This window comes from Streptopelia decaocto, assembly GCF_964273445.1.
Source record: "Streptopelia decaocto genome assembly, chromosome: 23".
Classification (NCBI taxonomy): Eukaryota; Metazoa; Chordata; class Aves; order Columbiformes; family Columbidae; genus Streptopelia; species Streptopelia decaocto.
The window spans coordinates 5,549,939-5,568,506 of NC_138678.1; the positions used below are offsets into that span (position 1 = coordinate 5,549,939).

The following is an 18,568-nucleotide window of genomic DNA, read 5'->3' on the forward strand; positions in this document are numbered from 1 at the left end:
GACACCGCTGGCTGCTCGAGCCCCAGAATGAGAAGAACGACCTAAAAATAACCTGGGCTGGAACGAGCTGCTGTTTGGGTGGGAACTTTCTCCTCCCAGGGTTGCACCTCTGGGTCGGGGTCCCAGATGGAGACCCGAAAAGGGCCAGGGGTGGGTGACGAAGGGAAATGGCTTTTGTGGCTCCTTCCCAAAGGATGGGACCTCCGCGAAAGAGCCACCGGTGTGGGATCCAGGGCCTGGAGCTCGGGCTGGGTCCCTGGGGGCGGCCGCAGCCTCCGCTGGTGTTGGGACAAAGGGTTTGTTTGGGATATTTCACTTATTTGCATCTCTCCAGATTGCCATGGTGTTTGTTTACCTAATATTTTCCCTCGCTTGTAGCCAGGCGAAATGCCACAGGGCTCCAGGCTCGGCAGCCTTTGCAGTCTGATGGGGGGAAACTGAGGCACGGGGCTAAAGGGGCGCGACAGGGCTCAGACCCCCCAGCTCTGGGCCAGGCTCTCACCACCCTCAGTGTAAAGTATTTCTTCCCTGATGGTGATGCTGTGGCCGCTGAGCTGCGGACCGACCACCCAAAGTGCAGCCGAGCAGGAATTTGCCAATTTCCTGGCTGTTTGTCCCCAAACACAGTGTCTTTGGAGCTGCTGTTTGTGCCAGGCTGAGGCTCGTCACCCTTATCTAAAGGAGCTGGGACCCCCGTGAGCCCCAGCTCCTTGGGATGGGGTTAAATAAGGGCATTTTGGCGTGACCTTAATGGGGTTGGACACGGTGATGTGCGCTGGCTTGGGGAAATAACACGATGTTCGATTCTGCCCCGTCGTTTTAAGTCCATCAAGCTGCTGTGACATGTTGGGGAAAAGCAGCTCCAGCGGCGGCCGGTTCCCAGTTATCTGGGGCCAATTTCTGTGGTTCCTTTGTAATTTTTGCTTTGAGATCCAATACTTGGAGAGGCTTGGAAGTGAACTGGCCCAGGGCAGGGTGGCTGGAAGATGCAGTGACTTGTCTCTGGAGTACTTTGAATTTGTGTTGCTCTTACCATGTGAATATAGACATGTGCATGAGCAGCAGCAGGGCTGTGCAACCCTTCCTCTCCTCTCTGTTGGGGAAACCGAGGCGCAGTGGATGGTCCCACAGGGGGATGCTCGTCCCGTCCCGTCCCCAGTCTCCAGCCGCCCCAGCTGGGCCAACTGGCTGTTGTTCTGTGGGGCTGGCGGCCGCGGTGCCTGGTGTTCCTGTCCCGCCAAAAGGTGCTGCAGACAGAAAAAATGAGACAAAGAGACCCAGTTCGGACCATGTTCCTGCTCCAGCTCAGTCACGTTCGCTCGGGGTCGGGCGGCAGCTGCGGAGCAGAAACGCACCGAGCTCGCCTCAAGTTCTGCAGCTCGAGGTTCGGTGCGGAAGATGATGCTTTACACCTGGAATCGGGGGCTCCTTTTCAGCCCTTTCTGGGGGTTCTGGTCCCGCCCGCTCTGCTGGGGACGCAGGGACAGGTCTGCTGAGGTCGGAGCCGCCGCAGAGCCCGGGAGAGACGGGAACGAAACAGGAAATTGGTTTGTTCGAAAATTTATTGAAAAATGCAATACAAGAAGCAATACTGAACACTTATGTCTAAACTCTACGGCACCTTTCCCTTTGATTTACTATGAAAGCCCAAAGTAAGCGCTCCCATCACTAGTCAATCTATAAAGATTTGTGAGTTTTAAAAGTTCCTATTTTTATAAAGGATGTAAACAGCCGGCCTAGACAACTCAGCAGTGCCTTGAAAAACTTTACAAAGCTCCTTCATATTCTCAACTAAGTGATTTTTGTCGTTTACAAGTTCAGTCGCTCAGGACGCTGCCACCTCGTCAGGTAATCGCACAATCAGAAAAGAAATCAGCAAACCAGGGTTTATGGAAAGCAGGAATCAGTCTGTGCTAACACATCGTGTGGGGCAGCGGTCGCCATTTGGCAACCGGAGCTGCCGTTCCAGTTTAATGGAGACTGCGAGCTCCTTGCCTTCCTTTCTATAAAAACATTCATTCATATATAAATAGCTTCCATATAATGTATATTATACAATCAAGACAGTCTCTGGGTGAATTTGTGGAGTGGGAAGAGCTGGGAACATTCATATAAATAGACATTACTTAGCTGGTTTGTCTCTAGAAATGACACAGCACGCGGAGAACCGGGGATTGGAAAACGCGTGGGGGGTGGAAGGGGCGCGGGCAGCCGCCCCCACCGCCCCCCCGACCCGTCACAGCCCCCCCCGACCCGTCACAGCCCCCCCGGCCCCAGCCGGGGCAGCAGCTGCTTCTGCTCACAACAGGTTTATCTCGTGCCAGGCGGCTCGGGCGCGGGTGGGGCGCGGGTCGGGCGCAGGTCGGGCGCGGGTCGGGCGCGGGTCGGGCGCGGGTCGGGCGCGGGTCGGGCGCAGGTCGGCGCGGGTCGGCCAGCACTGGCCACGCTGAGCCGGGCCATGTCTTGTTTAAAAATGCTCGAGGAGAAGCAGAACTTAGAAGGGGGAAGTGTGAGAACACACAACCCGGAAATGGCCACCCAAAATCCAGGAAAAAAAACAAAGTAGGGTTATTCTAGTCTGTGGGTCCTTAAAAAGGGGCGTACGCGCCACGGTGAGCACATTGCTTTGGAAAGGAACCACCAGCAGGTTTCTTCCCCTAGAAATCCCCTGGTCAGGGTGTTGTGTGGTGCTCGGGGCACAGGACACCCCACCTGAACACCCGGGGCCAAGTTTCAGCTTCACACTGTGTTCCTCTAAACCCTCCTGGCACCCAAGTGCCTTTAAGTGCTACGGGCAAGCTTAGTCTACCCGGTGGAGCTCCGCGATCCCGAGGGCCGGCTCAGCGTGCTCGTCTGCTCCGGGGGAAGGAGGGACTGCGCAACACCACCGCAGTGCCCGCAGAAGGGCCGTGGCGGGTAAGGCGGGTGTCCCAGCGGGGGCGCGGAGCCGCGCCGGCGCTGCGCTGCGGGGGGACGGGACGGGGGGCTGTGCAGACAGAAACAGGAGGGCTGATCTCTGCGCTGCAGGCCGAGCGTTCCCGCAGTCCCAGCAGAGGTCACCGCGGCGACCACGCACAGGGCCAGCAACGCTCAGGAACAGTGAAAAACCCAGCGGCTCCAGCGTTTCCAGCACGGTCTCCAATCAATACTGCAGCTTCGTTAAAATTGCACCTGACTGTGAGAAGCTACACGAGCCCCAGTGTCTCTCAAAGGCTGTTTGCAGCCAAGTCATCGCAGCCTGAGCTAAATCCAGTGACTCCTGAAACACACGATTCAATTTTACAACAGCAGAGAGCTTCTTTTATTTGCCATTTTCTTCCCATCCTCGACTGAGGAGCAGCAGCACACACTCCCTGCCCTCGGCTACCAGTGTGCCACACTATATATATGTATAAAATCACAACCTCAAAGTGTACTGAAGTGGCCACAATGTCTGCACAGGCTCTTTACAAAAGCTTGTTGTTTTCTGGCTTTGTTCTCTTTTTAAATTTAAATGCTGGAAGGACAAAGCAGGGCACAACTGAAACACCTCCCTGAAGCTCAGGCAGCTCAGCCCGGCTGCTGCGGAGGGCAGCGCATCGGCCCCAGAAAAGCCATGTTCCGGTCACCCCGCTGGTAAGCTCAGCCTAAGGATGCAGACACTTAACCCTGGTGTTTCGCTCCAGCAAGGCAGTGATGAAACAGACCCCCAAGCCAGCGCGGAAAAGGGGGTGGCGGCACCTTCCACGTGATTTGGCTCTATCATGACCAGCAACACCTGATACATCCTAAGACTTCTTGTTCAGCCTCTCCAAACACAGCCTACAGGCCTAGGGAGGATTGTCTAAAGGGTTTTAAATTCGGTGATAGTAGGATATAAGCCCTGGAAACATGTTCAGCTTAAATAGCACTGAGAGGGGACAAAAAAAACCAAGAACCCATGACTTAGAAAAAGCCCCAAACCCTAATTTAAATATCATGAACACAAACAAGTGAAAAACTATGACACCGAAAAGAAATGAGTTACTGTGAATGCTGCATAACCTACCTTAATAGCATTCAGAGTCCAAACACCTTAACACACACTTCTAGGGCTTTTGAATGTAACAGCAGGGGTCGGCAGCACCCGGCAGCACACGGGGAAGGCGAGGGCTGTCCGTGCTCCGAAAGCTCTACAGTTCACAGTATGAGATACCCGAAGCAACTTCCAGTATTCCTTAAACCTATAGTCAGCTATGAAGATGTGTGCATAGGCTACACCACAAAACCCTACTTGTGTTCACACACCGGGGCCTGAAACCCAACGGGGAGGAAATTCAGAGCGAAGGCTCAAGCTCCCTAGAGCTAAAAAAACAAACAAAAACAAAAAAACCCACAAACACACAAAAAATAATAGTAATTAAAAAAACAACTCAAGAGGCAATTGGAAACGCCGCAGGAAACTGAAGTCCTGGCTTTTCGAGCCGAGTCCCTGCAGGAGCCGCGGTGGCGGAGCCGCACGCGCCATCCGCACCGCGCGGCTCTACCCGCGTCCCCTGCCCGGGGCCCGCGCGGCGGCTGCAGCTGCGCAGGCTGGTGCGTGAGAGGGAATGCAAAATCGAAAACCTGTAAAAAATGCTCAGCACAGTCGGAAATATGGCATACTTCTGTCACAACGTGTATAAAAATGCAAAACCCTACATCCGATAGGATCCAGTGGAGTCTGGAAAATCCCAAGTAAAAATGTCAAAGCGCAGCTCCTAATACGTGATATGAATGTCTCTGAGCATCAAGTCTTGTAAATCTGAGGTCTCTGTGCTCCAGGTAGTTTCTTGGTAGTTTTGCTGGTTTCGTTTTCCCGGCAGGAACGCGTCCTAGGGAGAGAAACACACGGTGAGTTACGGCTGCAAACAGCCGCGTTTCTGGGAAAGAGAGGAACCTGCTGCCCTGGCGCCGCCGGAGAACGGAAACCAGGAGGTGAGGGGCCACCAGCAGCACCAACGCCCTCGAGGAGCGTGTCTGAAGAGCCACAAGTCCAGGAACCCTTAGGAAACATGTGCCACTTTTGTTAATATTCAGGTTTGCAGAGTTAAAAAGCTCAACTACAACCTCTGTTAAACCACACTGGCTCTTCCCTCACTGATTGTGTCCAGCTCAGGGTCACCCAGCACTGACAGAGACTCATTTTGGTTGGAAAAGACCCTCAGGGTCATTGAGTCCACCCACAACCCACCCTGTCCCTGCCCCATGTCCTGAGAACCTCATGTCCGTCTGTCCAACCCTCCAGGGATGGTGACTCCAGCACTGCCCTGGGCAGCCTGTTCCAATGCCCCACAGCCCTTTGGGGAAGAAATTGTTCCTAAATCCAACCTCAACCTCCCCTGGCGCAACTTGAGGCCACTTCCTCTGGCCATTTACTTTGAACCTGAATGGGACTCATCAGCTAACAATAATGACAATAACAATTTTACTTAAAACTCTGACCGTGTTTAGGCAAATCTCACTGCGCTGAGACGGAGCCCCCGCCATGGGGGAGCAGCACCTGCCGCCCACCCGCTCATCTCCCCACTTACACAGCCCGGCTACTCCTCGGCGATCTCGGTCTCCTGGTGCACGACCACTTTGGTCACCGACATGTCCGGGTGCTGCTCCTTGGCCGCTTTTATCGCCTGCGCTAGAACCTGGAAGAGAATCACAGTTCAGGGCGCTCCAGGGGCTCCTCGGGGACTCGAGAAACAGAAATCCGCTTCGGCTGAGCAGTTCGGTGACTTCTGGTGGAGTTGAGTTGGGTTATTTCTGAAGGGAAAAGCTGTTTTATAAGATACCCCACATCACTGCCCCATGGCAGAAGATGGATGAAAGCAATTAAACACTGTTCATTGTTCCAGCAAGTGTGACGAGCACATTTCAGACACAGAATCACAGAACAGTTTGGTTTGGAAGGGATCAGGGTCTCAGTGTCAAAAAGTTATCTCATGTCCAGCCTAAATCTCCCCTCTTTTAGTTTGGTCCTATCACAACAGGCCCTGTTCAGAAGTCTCCATCTTCTCAGACATTTTCTCTCGAAATTAATAAACTAGTTCTTGTTGTACGAATATTCTCCAGCCCCATGATACTTGCAACTAAAAGTAAATTGGAAGCATAACTCTCTGGTGACAAAGCCACCACCTCCCACCCACGCCAGAGGCCAATGGGGTCACTCATCAGAAAGGTCCCACATAAAGCTGATGAGATTTAATGCGGGTGTTGAACGCTATGAAACGACTTCTGGCACAATACGGCAGCAATAGTGCTTCAAAGTTACTAGAAAATTAGTGCACATCACCCAGATGTCAAGGAAAACTTTTCCCCCCGTATTTTTGTGGATTTTTTTAAAAATTGCATTTGTCCAATCAAATCTTTGCTGCCGACACCAGAGCAGAATTCAGCTTTGCTGGCCCAGCTCTGCAGCTCCACACTGTGCAAAAGGAATTTGTCACTGAAAGCAGTTGTGAAGGGTTCAGTGAATCTCCCTGGGCTGTTTCCTGGCGATGTTATCTTGGAAGGGCAGGCTGTCTGTCTGTCTGTCTGTCCGCCTCGTGCCAGCTCTGAGCAGCTCTTCAGGGTCATGTTCAAGCTCCTACCTGGTCGTGGTCCACGTCTGCGTCTCCCGTGATGACAATCCTCTTCTCAATCCGCGTCTCTGAAATGCCACCTTTTACAGTCTGGTACAAAAGGAAAACTACCGTTAGTCTGGCAACGACAAGGAATTTGAGTGCATGGGGCTGCCTGTCTGGAGGCGGCGTCCAAAACCAGCGGTACCAGACCCTGCCGCTGCAGCCCCGCGTCAGAACCACGGGGGAGCTGCTGCTGATCACAGAAAACCTGTCAAATACTTATTTCCTGACGACTGGACCGGGGAGGAGCTGTGATTCCCAGTGCGGTTCTTCCCCGTTACCCTGCAGGACAGTCAGAGCCCGTGTCCGCAGGCTGCGCTTCACACACAATATACAGTCAAAGTTCAACACAGGCAAACCTGGGACCCACGTGCTTTGTTTCAGGCATGTATCACATTTCTCTGAAAAGAACTGGGGTTTAGGTTTTTTTCCATTATTCAACTGTGCCCACCTCTCCATCACGTTGTTCAGTTATCTCTGTTGTCTGATCGTGTTACCTTTGTGATCTGCGTGGTGGTGGTGCTGCTGGTGGTCTCCGAAGTGATGGTCTGAGCCGTCAGCAGGATGCCGGGGTCTAAATCTCCACTGCCGCCATCCGTCTGCAGGACAGAAGGACAGGCTGTCAGTCTGGGCAGAAACAGGGTCTGCACATCACCACGAGTCTGCACAGACAGAGCAGGACGCAAACCGGGGACAGAAACTCCACTGTGGACCATGGGACACGAGCTGATCTGCAGGTCACTCGGTTCCCATCCTGCATGACTCGACCTTTCCAGGTTTGCCAAAATCCCTCAAATAAATGATCCTTTCGAACTCATCCCTGCTGTGCTGTCCGTGTCTGGAAGGGCCGGTACGTCCCTAAGGAACAGTGTCCCCAGCACGGTGCTGGGACGATGTCTGCAGCCACCACAAGGTGGGACCGTTCTCCACACACCACGAGCCAGCGCACGCAGGGCTGACTGCTGCGCCGCTTCTGCGCGACCTCTGCACCACTTCTGCGCCACTTCTGCGCCACTTCTGCGCCACTTCTGCGCCACAGAGATGCCCTTTTCCCGCTCATTTTCCAGTCAGAAACTCCAACAGCAGCAGCCAGAGCAAGAGCCCTGCTCTGCGCCTGCTCGCCGAGGACCAGGCGCTGCTCGCCGTGCCACGTCTGAGCTGCACCCAGGAGGACGCTGAGCAGCCACGGGACTGCTCGGGAACCCCAGATTATACAAGTGTGGTCCACGGGGCACCCGGAACCAAACTCGCACCCCGGGCACTGCACCCCAGCAGCAGAGCATAGGCTGCTTCTATTACTGTAATACCAGCCACAGTTACGACAAATCCACAAAGCCTCCAAATTCTCAAATACCTAAATAAAACCTCTTTTGAACTGAGGATTAATTTTAACCTCAGCTATAGACCCACACCTGCGTATGTTGGTATTGCTCCACTGATATTTCTAGTCTCCCATCACCAGACCAGCACCCTGGTTGCATTTTATACTATACTTTCGTTTCTCAACACCTGTCTCAGGATTGGAACCTAAAGGACAATCAAATAATTTATAAACCGAGTTCTAAAGAGGCAGAAACAGCAAAGAGCCGGGAAAACAAGACAAGGCAGAAAAATGCCAACTGGGGTTAATTCCACACAGTCAAGTCTCCATCCTGAAGCCAGCAGTCGCTGAGGAGAGCTCTGCTCGCACGCACTTCTTTAAAACGTAATTACTCTTCAGGGACAGTAAGACATTGCTCCTCTAAAAACACCAGATGAGCCTGGAAACTGTGTCCACAGCACCGGCTGGAGCCTGTGCTGCTGCCCACCTGGGAGATCCACAAACAAAACGCTCACTTCAGTTTAGTTCGGCCCCTGGAAAATGAATCAGAACACACCTTACCTGTGCGGCTTCGTAGGTGATGGTCTTCGTCTCCGTGTGGACGATGGGGACTTCTTTTGTGGGAATTTCGCTTTTGAGGGCGCTGGACACGTCGGAGATGGTGACGGTCTGCGTCTTCACCAGCGGCGGCTGCGGACAGGGTGAGAACACCCCGTAAAGAACAATCCGGCGTTACCGGCGGCGCCGCGCTGCCGGCAAACCCTCCTGACGCTGATCCGGTAAAAGCGCCGCGGGCAGCGGGTCCGGCGCGGGTCCGGCTGCACGGCCCGTGTGCGCACCGCAGCGGGTCCGGGCCGCACGGCCCGTGTGCGCACCGCAGCGGGTCCGGCTGCACGGCCCGTGTGCGCACCGCAGCGGGTCCGGCTGCACGGCCCGTGTGCGCACCGCAGCGGGCCGGGCCGCACGGCCCGTGTGCGCACCGCAGCGGGTCCAGCTGCATGGCCCGTGTGCGCACCGCAGCGGGCCGGGCCGCACGGCCCGTGTGCGCACCGCAGCGGGTCCTGCACGGCCCGTGTGCGCACCGCAGCGGGTCCGGGCCGCACGGCCCGTGTGCGCACCGCAGCGGGTCCGGGCCGCACGGCCCGTGTGCGCACCGCAGCGGGTCCGGGCCGCACGGCCCGTGTGCGCACCGCAGCGGGTCCGGGCCGCACGGCCCGTGTGCGCACCGCAGCGGGTCCGGCGCGGGTCCCGGCTGCACGGCCCGTGTGCGCACCGCAGCGGGTCCGGCCGCACGGCCCGTGTGCGCACCGCAGCGGGCCCGGCGTGGGTCCCGGCTGCACGGCCCGTGTGCGCACCGCAGCGGGCCCGGCGCGGGTCCGGCTGCACGGCCCGTGTGCGCACCGCAGCGGGCCCGGCCGCACGGCCCGTGTGCGCACCGCAGCGGGGCCTGGGCGGGCAGAACGCCCACCAGAGCGCCCCAGGGCGCCCGGGGCCACCGGCCGCCCTGTCACGGGACCACCCAGAAACCGGCCCCGCTCATTATGAACCTTCTAATTACTGGGAGCTCATTGCCAGCGGCCAGTAAAAGGTGATCCTCATCTGACAATGTCGAGATTAACACAAACCCTGGTCAAATAAAGACTCGCTCACAGCTGAGCAGCTTTATCTGGACTGCAAGTGAAACGCTGTTTTATTAAAAATCCTCATCAGATCCTATGTCAACTTTCATTAAATCAATGTCAGACAAAACAGAAACATGACATCTCAAAAGAGAAATGGGGGTGGGAAAAGAGAGAAATCAGTTGTTCCACCACCTGATAATCATCCAGAAGCGAGACAAAGTTAGTTCAGACCCACAGTGCCTTCCCAGAGGCTCGATTTCTGCTCACCATCCCCAAACCTGGCAGATGCCACCACGGCTGTTAGTGGGGGAAGCAAACACCCGTTTGATGGCAAGCAACCAACGTCAACACTGAAGCAGGCAAAGAACATCCCCCGCGGTGGAGCACAAAGGGGACACCACAGCCCGTGTTCGCCACGGAAAGGAACAGTCGACAGCGCTTCCAATTCGCTCTGTTGCGCTAAGGCTCAGTCTCCAGAACAGCGGGAGACGGCAAAAACCTTAAGGAACTAAAATTACGTGCCTTTGGAGCCTAAATATTTCCCTCTTTGGGGATGTAATGGGATGCTTTGAGCAAAGAAAGGTGCTGTGGCGATTGTACTTAATGCAAAGATGAATTGAGAGGGGCTCATTTTAAAGCAAAAGATAAACTGAGAGGGGCTTGTGTGTGCTGACTGCGCGACATTAACCGGCTCAGTCGCTCTGAGCAAACACAGCCCCTGGGGTCCGTGGCATCTGCTTGCTGCAGTGTTTGGGGGTCCCGCTCCAAAGCCAGCCCGGGGTTTGGGGGAGCAGGCGCTGGGACTCACTACCTGGAAGCAGCGAATGACCACCGGCAGCCTGTCATTAACATCCGAGTCGTGCCACTCGCCATTTAGCTTCCTAAAAGCAAACTCGTCTTCGCCGTCCTGCGCCCCCCGGGCAGCGGCGGCAGGGCCGGCGGGGGGCGCGGGCCCACGACGCTCCCCGTCCTTCTCCGCGGCCGCGCAAACCCCCGTCCTGCATCTCGGGTCCTGCTCCTCGTTGGCGGGGAGGCTGGGAGCCACCTCCTCCTCCTCCTCCTCCTCCTCCTCGCGGCTCGGGGAGGAAGCAGCGCAGTCCCGGCCGGGAGCAGGCTGGGAGGCGGGCGGCACCGGGGGGTCACTAACAGCTACCGCCTGCTTTGAGCCCCCCCGCGCAAAGCCAGAGGGGACAGCGCTGCTCTCCGGCGCTGCCGCCACGGCCTCTCGGGACAGAAAGTCACTCATGTTCTAAAAAGAAATGAATACACACACAAACAAAAAAAAGGCCAGAGAGAGAGAGAGAGAGAAAGAGCGTTAGGGAGAACAGGAGGTCATGGAGCATCAAGGCAAAACAGCGGTTTCTTGTCACAATCACATCTCCGATAACACATGCAACAGCGGGGACACTTGGAAACCTTTGTGCTCCGTGCTGGATCCAGTGCGCTCGCCGACACGGCCTTCCCGGTACATTAATAACCCCCTCTTTAAGGAATTAAAACTACTCTCCGCAACTGGAGGAAGAGCCACCACTGAGCACCTTCTGCCCGGTGTGGACACAGGAATCATTCCAGTGTAGCAAGTGAGGACTTGTGCACATTCACAAATGCAAGAAAACCCACCGGCTACACCAAAACCTCACCCAGTTCTGGCAGATTTGTGTCCATGAGGATTTCCAGGCTCTTGGGCTTCTCCCGGGATGTTGCTCAGGACAACGCGCTGAGCCGCAGTGAAGATCAGCGCCGCGACGACCGGCTCCGACCGCGCCACAGGGACACGCCATTTCTGACAAACCCCCTCCGTGTGCTCCCCAAAGGCGCATCCAGCCCCACCCTCACTTTGCCAAACGCAAGATGTTATTCTACGGCAATACCCCACAGAACAGAAGTGGATGTTTTCAGCCTTGAGCACCCATGTCTTCATTTTGCTTTAAAACCCGGATTTATATACTGCCAATATACTCATCTCTCCTTAATTATATATGCTAAATCTTGCAAATTCATCATAAGATCCTGCGAAGATGCAGCTCATCTCCTGGAGTTTAATGGAAAACGGCTCAGGAGGAAGATTTCTTTACATACCGGCCGGGGAACTACTTGAACCAAGAGGAAGAATCACAGATAAAACAAAGCAGATTAAGCAGCTTCACCGACAAATCTATGTAAGAGACAAACAATTGTATCCAGTCAAAACAGCTTCCCAGCTCCCTTTTGCAGACAGAAGAATGGTTTGCACTTTGGACATGTCTTGTATGGTAGAAGCACAAAGGAAGAGGAAAGCCGAAATGAGGCCTATAGCGTCAATAAATCGCTCATCGGTAGAGCCAAGTGCAGCAATAAACATGCAAACTCTGGAGACAATGAAATCCTGATAAGATCAACTGATCACAAGCACTTTTCTTTCTTGCCTTCCTGTTCCACTGGTAAGAAAACAGACTAATGGAAAGGTATTTGTCAGACTAATTCAAAGGTATTTGTCAGACTAATTCAGTTTGTTTCTAGATAAAATAATCTATTTACACACACTTCTTTTTTTAGATACAGCTATGCTTGTTCCTATATTTTAAAATGCAGTTTGCATGTAGGCTAGCAAATACTACCTTATAAAAAACACCCTCCCAAGGAATTCGAGCACCTGTTACAAATTCTGATCTTATCAAGATTTATTTTGACTGGCACATGCAAAGGCGTTCCCGCGTTCCTGCCCAGACCCGCAGGGCTCCAGGAGCCCGGGGCCGCGACACCCGGACGCCCCGCAGCGGGGAGCCCAAATCGAGCACAAGCGCAGCGCTCGAGCACTCGCATCCGTCCGCAGCGCCAACAGCACACGGGACAGGGTGCAGCGTCCAAAGAAAGCGATCGAGCCAGACATGGATGCAGCCAAAACGTGACCCTGCTAAACATGGATCGTTGTGCACCTGATGTTGACAAACACTGAGGATATTGCTCAAGTCAAGCATTAGCATGTAAAAAATGACAGAGGACAACTCAGACCGGGGATAAATTAATAACAGGCTTAATTGCATGGCTGACACCAGCGACCGAAAGGATCTGTTTTTCTTAAGAAGTGGTTTTGTATGCATTTGTTTTGCCTGTATCTCTTCCAGAAAGTGCAGCTTTGGACCGGGCTGTGTCCGTACGCGCCGGCTGCCCAAGCGGAGCCGGGTTGGCGGAGCCGGCGCGTGTTCCGCAGCCCGTGCGGACACGCTGCCCCCAGAGACGCTCCATCACCCACCCGGACCAGACCCTCGCCCCGCAGGACACCCAAGGAGCGCTAAAGCCATGTCAGCCTGCAAAGACTTTTTCCGAAAATTGATAACAAGATGAAATTACAGTGCACGCCAACTCCCTACAGCCGCCCTATTAAATCCTATACGTTCAGTGAGTTAGCAGTTCCCGGTCCCCCTGTTGTTCGCTATGGCACCGCGTGGTTTGTGCTGGCGCGTGTTATTAGGTCATCCCCAAACAAGCGTCCGCAGGAGCCACCGGGCTCGGTGTGACCGGCGACACACGCACGAGCTGCTGCTGCTGCTGCTGCTTTGCAGTGAACCACACTCACCAGCGAGGTCCCAGCAGTTGATGCTCAATCTCACCGCTGTGCAAGCATTTGGGTAGAAAGTATTATAAAGCAGAAAACAAGAGATGCGGATTTTACAATACCTGCCGTGCCTTACAGGATTTCTTTACTTAAAGACTGAAGTTTAAAAGCTTAGAAGCTGTTCAACAAACTCTCGGTATTTGAAAATGATGGCCAGGGCCTACGGATCTGCGTTTTGGGGCTGATTTTTTAATTGCCATTAATGTGATCACAACAGCCTGACCAGCCTAGTCAGACGACAGACGGATAAAAGAGAATTTGACCCAAGTTAAAAGTAAGGCTAGAAAATACACAGCATGCTGCAAGCTTAAAAATAGTTAACTTCTTGTCATGAACTAGAATCCCAAGATATTATACAACACAGCAGCCACTTCCAATCTGCATCAACTATTTTGCACCATAAAACAACCTCCAGATCAATGCTTAAGTGATTTGAATAAGGCTGCTGAGCAATATGATGCCAGAAGCGTTTCCTGCCCCCATCCGCCCTGGTCCCTTCCCAGGTGCCCTGGGATGCGGGTGTGGAGCTGTGCACTTCTTATTCCCAATGTCCTGTGCAGAGAAAAGGCTGCTGGGGCCCTGCAAACGTCCCTTGGAGCAGCAGCAAGTGCGAACACCGTGTTTCCAGGGCACCCAGGAGAGCAGCACGAACAGATCGCTGCCCTGCGATCGCTCACGAGCGCACAGGATGAGCCAAACAGCTTATCCAGAACTGAACGATCTTACAGAAGAAAAGCTGCAAGTCAAAATAAAAATGGCTCTGGATCCAGCCTCGAGACACAACCTCGCGCACCTTCAGCCAGGGCTTACGCTGCGCTCCAGGCGGAAAGGCGGCGGTTAATGAGGAACGTGGCTGCTTCACTTACAAAACCAGAAAGGAGCATTTCTGTCCCCAGATGAACGCAGCGTTCGAGGAGACGCTCCCGCGGTTGTGTTGTGCAGGACTTGTGACGCTTTGGCTCGTGGGACAACTTTCTGCACATGGATTTTCCTACTATTCAGTCTCAGAAGTGAAGCGGGAGAACGTGTTAGTGTCACATTCAGCATTTGGGACACAGCTGAACCTTTTTGCCCATCTGCAAACAAAGTCTTTCTTAAATCAAGCCAGATTTAATCTTCAATCAAATTACTCTGGCCGGTTAGGGAGTGTGCATTGCTGACAGCCGCTCCGCAGCAGACCCAACACCGCGAACCCAGCAGACCCAACACCGTGAACCCAGCAGACCCAACACCGTGAACCCAACAGACCCAACACCGCGAACCCAACAGACCCAACACCGTGAACCCAGCAGACCCAACACCATGAACCCAGCAGACCCAACACCGCGAACCCAGCAGACCCAACACCGCGAACCCAGCAGACCCAACACCGCGAACCCAGCAGACCCAACACCATGAACCCAACAGACCCAACACCGCGAACCCAGCAGACCCAACACCATGAACCCAACAGACCCAACACCGCGAACCCAACAGACCCAACACCATGAACCCAACAGACCCAACACCGCGAACCCAACAGACCCAACACCATGAACCCAACAGACCCAACACCATGAACCCAACAGACCCAACACCGCGAACCCAACAGACCCAACACCGCGAACCCAACCTGGGATCTGGTGGCTGCTGGCTTGAGAAAGCAATACCCAGGGTTAGTCCACGGGAGTCGTTAACACAGGCCACATATAGCTTTTTTTGTTAATAAGCAGTGGAAAGAAGAATCTGATTTGCAGTAACATTTATTAACGATAAATGTACATATTTACAAAGAAAAATCTGAGAAGAAATACAAAACCAAAAAAAGTGTTCCAAAAGAGAGCAGTTTAGGTAAAAAAGAAAGTGTTTTCAGTCCCCACAAACTGATCCAACGCGACCGCGTGCCGCTGCTGGGAGACCCCGAAGAGGCACAAACCGGAGCTCGTCCTTCCCTCCGCCTTCACGCGCCACGACAGAGGCGGCCAGGGACACAAGAGAAACCCCATCACGTCCTCCCATGTCACAGGGTCATGGAGCGGATGTCGCCCACCCCAAGTACAGAGCAAAGAGTTTCTGAATGAATCCATAACCCCAACTTGGGCTAAATTCTTCTGAGCAGCTCCCTACATCAATCAGCCTGTAGGCTGGAAAAGGCGCCACCAACTCAAGACCAGGAAAAATAAAAACCCACTAAACCGGTGGAACAATTCTCAGAGTGACAAATGACTGACCCTCACGTGAAATGAAAGACACTTTGCCCACGGCCGTCCCGAGGGCCCGCGGTGCAGACACAGCGAGTCCAGCCCAACCGCGGTGCTGCAAACGCCAACGAGCCCTTTGGAGCCGTGGCAGGGAAATCACCTCTCCTCGTCGTCTCAGCACAGGAGGCAAACACGGAGTATCTGGTTTTCCGGTCGTCACTAGTTAGCGCATGAACGGCAAGGGGGACAGCCGCTCTCAGCCCAGCTCCGTCCCCACGCTGACCCACGGCGGGTCCTCAGCTCACGCTCCACTGACCCACAGGGCAAAGCGGCACCAGCAGGAGATGTGGACCATCCCCTCATCTATCCGTTCACTTTAAATAACGGAAAAGGAAAAGGGATGTTATTTTACAATAACGCAGACCTCGGACACCACTGATGATCATCACGAACAGAACCCGATACCAAATGCGGCCTCAGAGCTGAATCCAAGTTCCAAGCAATCGGCTCTGGCACTCTTGCTGCTTCAAAATACTGACGCCCACCTTCTCCCAAACCACAAAACCACAAGATTTTGTGTTTGATCTGAGGTTCAGAAGAGCTGATATTGGCATAAGAGGAGTTAGAAAGTGAGTTTCAGGATTTGAAACCCGCCCTGTCCCCGCGGTGGGACGAGGACCCGCACCGAGCTCCAGGCGCGCCCTGAGCGGGATGCGCCGCGGGCCGCCGGCGCGACGACCCGGCGGCTCCCGCACCTCGGCTCTGAAAGTGGAAGATGTGTACAAAGGCAGTGTGTTAAACCGGGAAGAACACTCTCCGATGGAAAATCAGCATCCTCACAAAGTAAAGACCTAAAGGCACAAACCGGTGAACTAACTGGAGCGGGTTACAAGAGTAATTGGAAAGATTCCCGTGAGATTAAAACGAAGAGTTTCACTAGCAAGCCACGTTTCTGAGACAGCATTTAGAGAGCCTCAACCGGTACACGGAGAGCAACAGGCGGCCCGAGTGGTCCGTGGCACACCACGGCCCTTCGGATCAGACAGCACGTGCCATATTTCTGCCTTTTTCCAGCAAGCTTATCTGCTAGCTTCCTAAATAACACTGTTCACACCGATACAGATCTACAAAGGGTTATAAGTACATGTATTTATATATATTCACACATTTTAGTCCCTGTAGTAAAGGCCTGCGCCGTTCTCCCCTGTGCCGCGGAGCAGCCGACGCTGGCGGCACCGGTGGCTGCCCCGGAAGGCAGCGCGTCGACACCGATCCTCCCGAGAACGCAACAGAAAGCAGATTCCTATCGAAAGGAGAAGCGTTTGGCTCAGTTCAGTCCCGTAATTACTATATACAGAAAAGAAACCCCTTAGACACAAAGTTCCACCCTCCTCCGGCTCGCAAACCAGCCCAGCGGGGCAGCTCCTCCTGGAGCCTACGCGGCTCAGCCGGGCAATTTGGATAAACACGAGCATCGTCCAGACGTTCACATTTGTAGCAATAAACAAGCGGCAGCATGCACAGTTTTGTTAGGGAAGTCAGAAAAATGGATGGCTTTGACACTGAAGTGTTTCCCGCCGCGGTGAAGCCGACACGCGAACAGCGCGGACGCACCTGGGGGCAGGTTACTCCGCTCCTGCAGCCTGCGCAGACTGGTCAGTTAGTTCGACACAAATTAAAACAAAACACATCGAAGCGCACCAAGACCGCTGAGTTCAGAAAAATGATTAATCCACGTTTACAATAAATATTTTCTCCTATAACACTATGTATTTTCTTGGAAATGAGAACATGAAAAGCTGCGATGCTTTGCCAAAGGCTTCCCCCACCGGGAAAAAGAAAAGCTGCCTGTCTCTGTCCCTAAGTTAACACTTGATAATCAACACTCTTTATTTAAATGCCAATCTCAGTTTCGTGGAGGAGCGGTTATGGATTAGATTCAGCAGATCGCTGTAAAGCCTCTTTTAGTTCAGTAGCAAATGCTCCCCAGCTTGTGAACGTCTCACATTTGAAACGAGAAGCTTCTAAGCAAGCCTTCAGCAATTCCTACATGGCACCTACAGAGGCTGAAGAAGCAAATGTTTTCTCCCACATATTTACACTCTCTCCCAGCGATCAGTAACACGGTTCAGAGAACTCGTTTTTTTTGCGCTAGGACACGTGCAAAGGGAGCTGGCAATCCATGACACCCGCCAGGGCCCGGCGGCAGCGACACAGCGACGGGCAGCGGATTTAACACGACGGTCGCCGCCCTCCCGGGACAGCGGAACGCGGAGATCACAGACCAGGACAGGGAAGATGTGGCAGAAGCTACAGCCAAGAAACTCAGGAGCTTTGGTCTGGAGGTTTCAACCTGACCTCAGAGGAAGAGCAGCCACCACACAGTCAGTGCTACGACCAGCAGAAAGGACATCACAAAGGGAACGCGTGGAGAGGGAAAAAGGCCAGAGTACAGCTGACAGCTTTTGAGGGCTTTCTGCTCCTCAGGAATCGGAATAGAAACCTTTGGCAGAGTTGCTTCGCTTGCCGGCCGGGGAAAGGCTGTCTCAGTAGGCATTTCCTGCTTTTTTAGCTTGTCTTCATCCTGTACTAACAGAGGACGTTCCCGTGTCTGCTTTCGTGGTAGGAGATCAAGAAAGACAGAGAGAGATGAACAAAAATGACAGATGGAAAGTGCCCAAAAGTGACACTTGGAGGTGTGCAAAGCATTGGGACAGCTTGTGCTCAACGAAAAGACGAACCGCCCCGGAGAGCGGAGCGAGGGGCACAAGCCTTGGGTGAGAACCTGACCCTCTGCAGAGCTCCTGAGCACCCGCTCCCGTCACGGGGACTGCGCCTGCGCCCCAACGCCTGCGCCAAAACCCGCCCGAGCGGCCTGGAGCCGGGGTGGCTGCGGAAAACGTCTGGAGGCCTCAAGAACTAGAAATGGTGTCGTACAAAATGCGGCCTCCGACAGCCTCCTATTCTACAGTGCCCTTAAAAAACAGTGTTAAATATCGCCAAACATCCGGACTGCAGTGCGGATACAAAATGCTATTTTCAAAGCTCTGACGAGAGTATCAAAATTTCAATTGTTTTGAAAATTCCACTGGAACAAGTGAAAAACTGTTAATCTTACAAACCGCAGGCGGCACACGGGTGGGATGGCAACGGGAGCCCTGCGAACTTCGGAAATTTTGCTCCGCATTTTAGCACTTTTGTTTCTGGAGTCTGAAGAACGTAAAAAGGAAGAAAAA

At 53.7% G+C, this 18,568-nt stretch overlaps 1 protein-coding gene across 20 annotated transcripts in view; it reads right to left on the bottom strand.

Moving 5' to 3' along the window:
* Nucleotides 1-1,544: 1,544 nt before the first annotated feature.
* EPB41 (erythrocyte membrane protein band 4.1) overlaps nt 1,545-18,568 on the bottom strand; it is a 72,375-nt gene continuing 55,351 nt past the window's right edge. For 13 of the 20 annotated variants that reach the window (XM_082071500.1, XM_082071507.1, XM_082071508.1 and 10 more), the window contains 6 exons: nt 10,369-10,806; nt 8,497-8,625; nt 7,112-7,213; nt 6,582-6,662; nt 5,532-5,639; nt 1,545-4,832 (listed from right to left, as the gene is read on the bottom strand). In XM_082071500.1, the coding sequence (XP_081927626.1) occupies nt 5,541-5,639; nt 6,582-6,662; nt 7,112-7,213; nt 8,497-8,625; nt 10,369-10,806 (849 nt within the window). In that variant the 3' untranslated portion in view covers nt 1,545-4,832; nt 5,532-5,540. Of the gene's footprint in view, nt 4,833-5,531; nt 5,640-6,581; nt 6,663-7,111; nt 7,214-8,491; nt 8,626-10,368; nt 10,807-18,568 lie in introns of those variants that run through there. The other 7 variants (XM_082071503.1, XM_082071499.1, XM_082071498.1 and 4 more) reach the window with 3 other exon arrangements.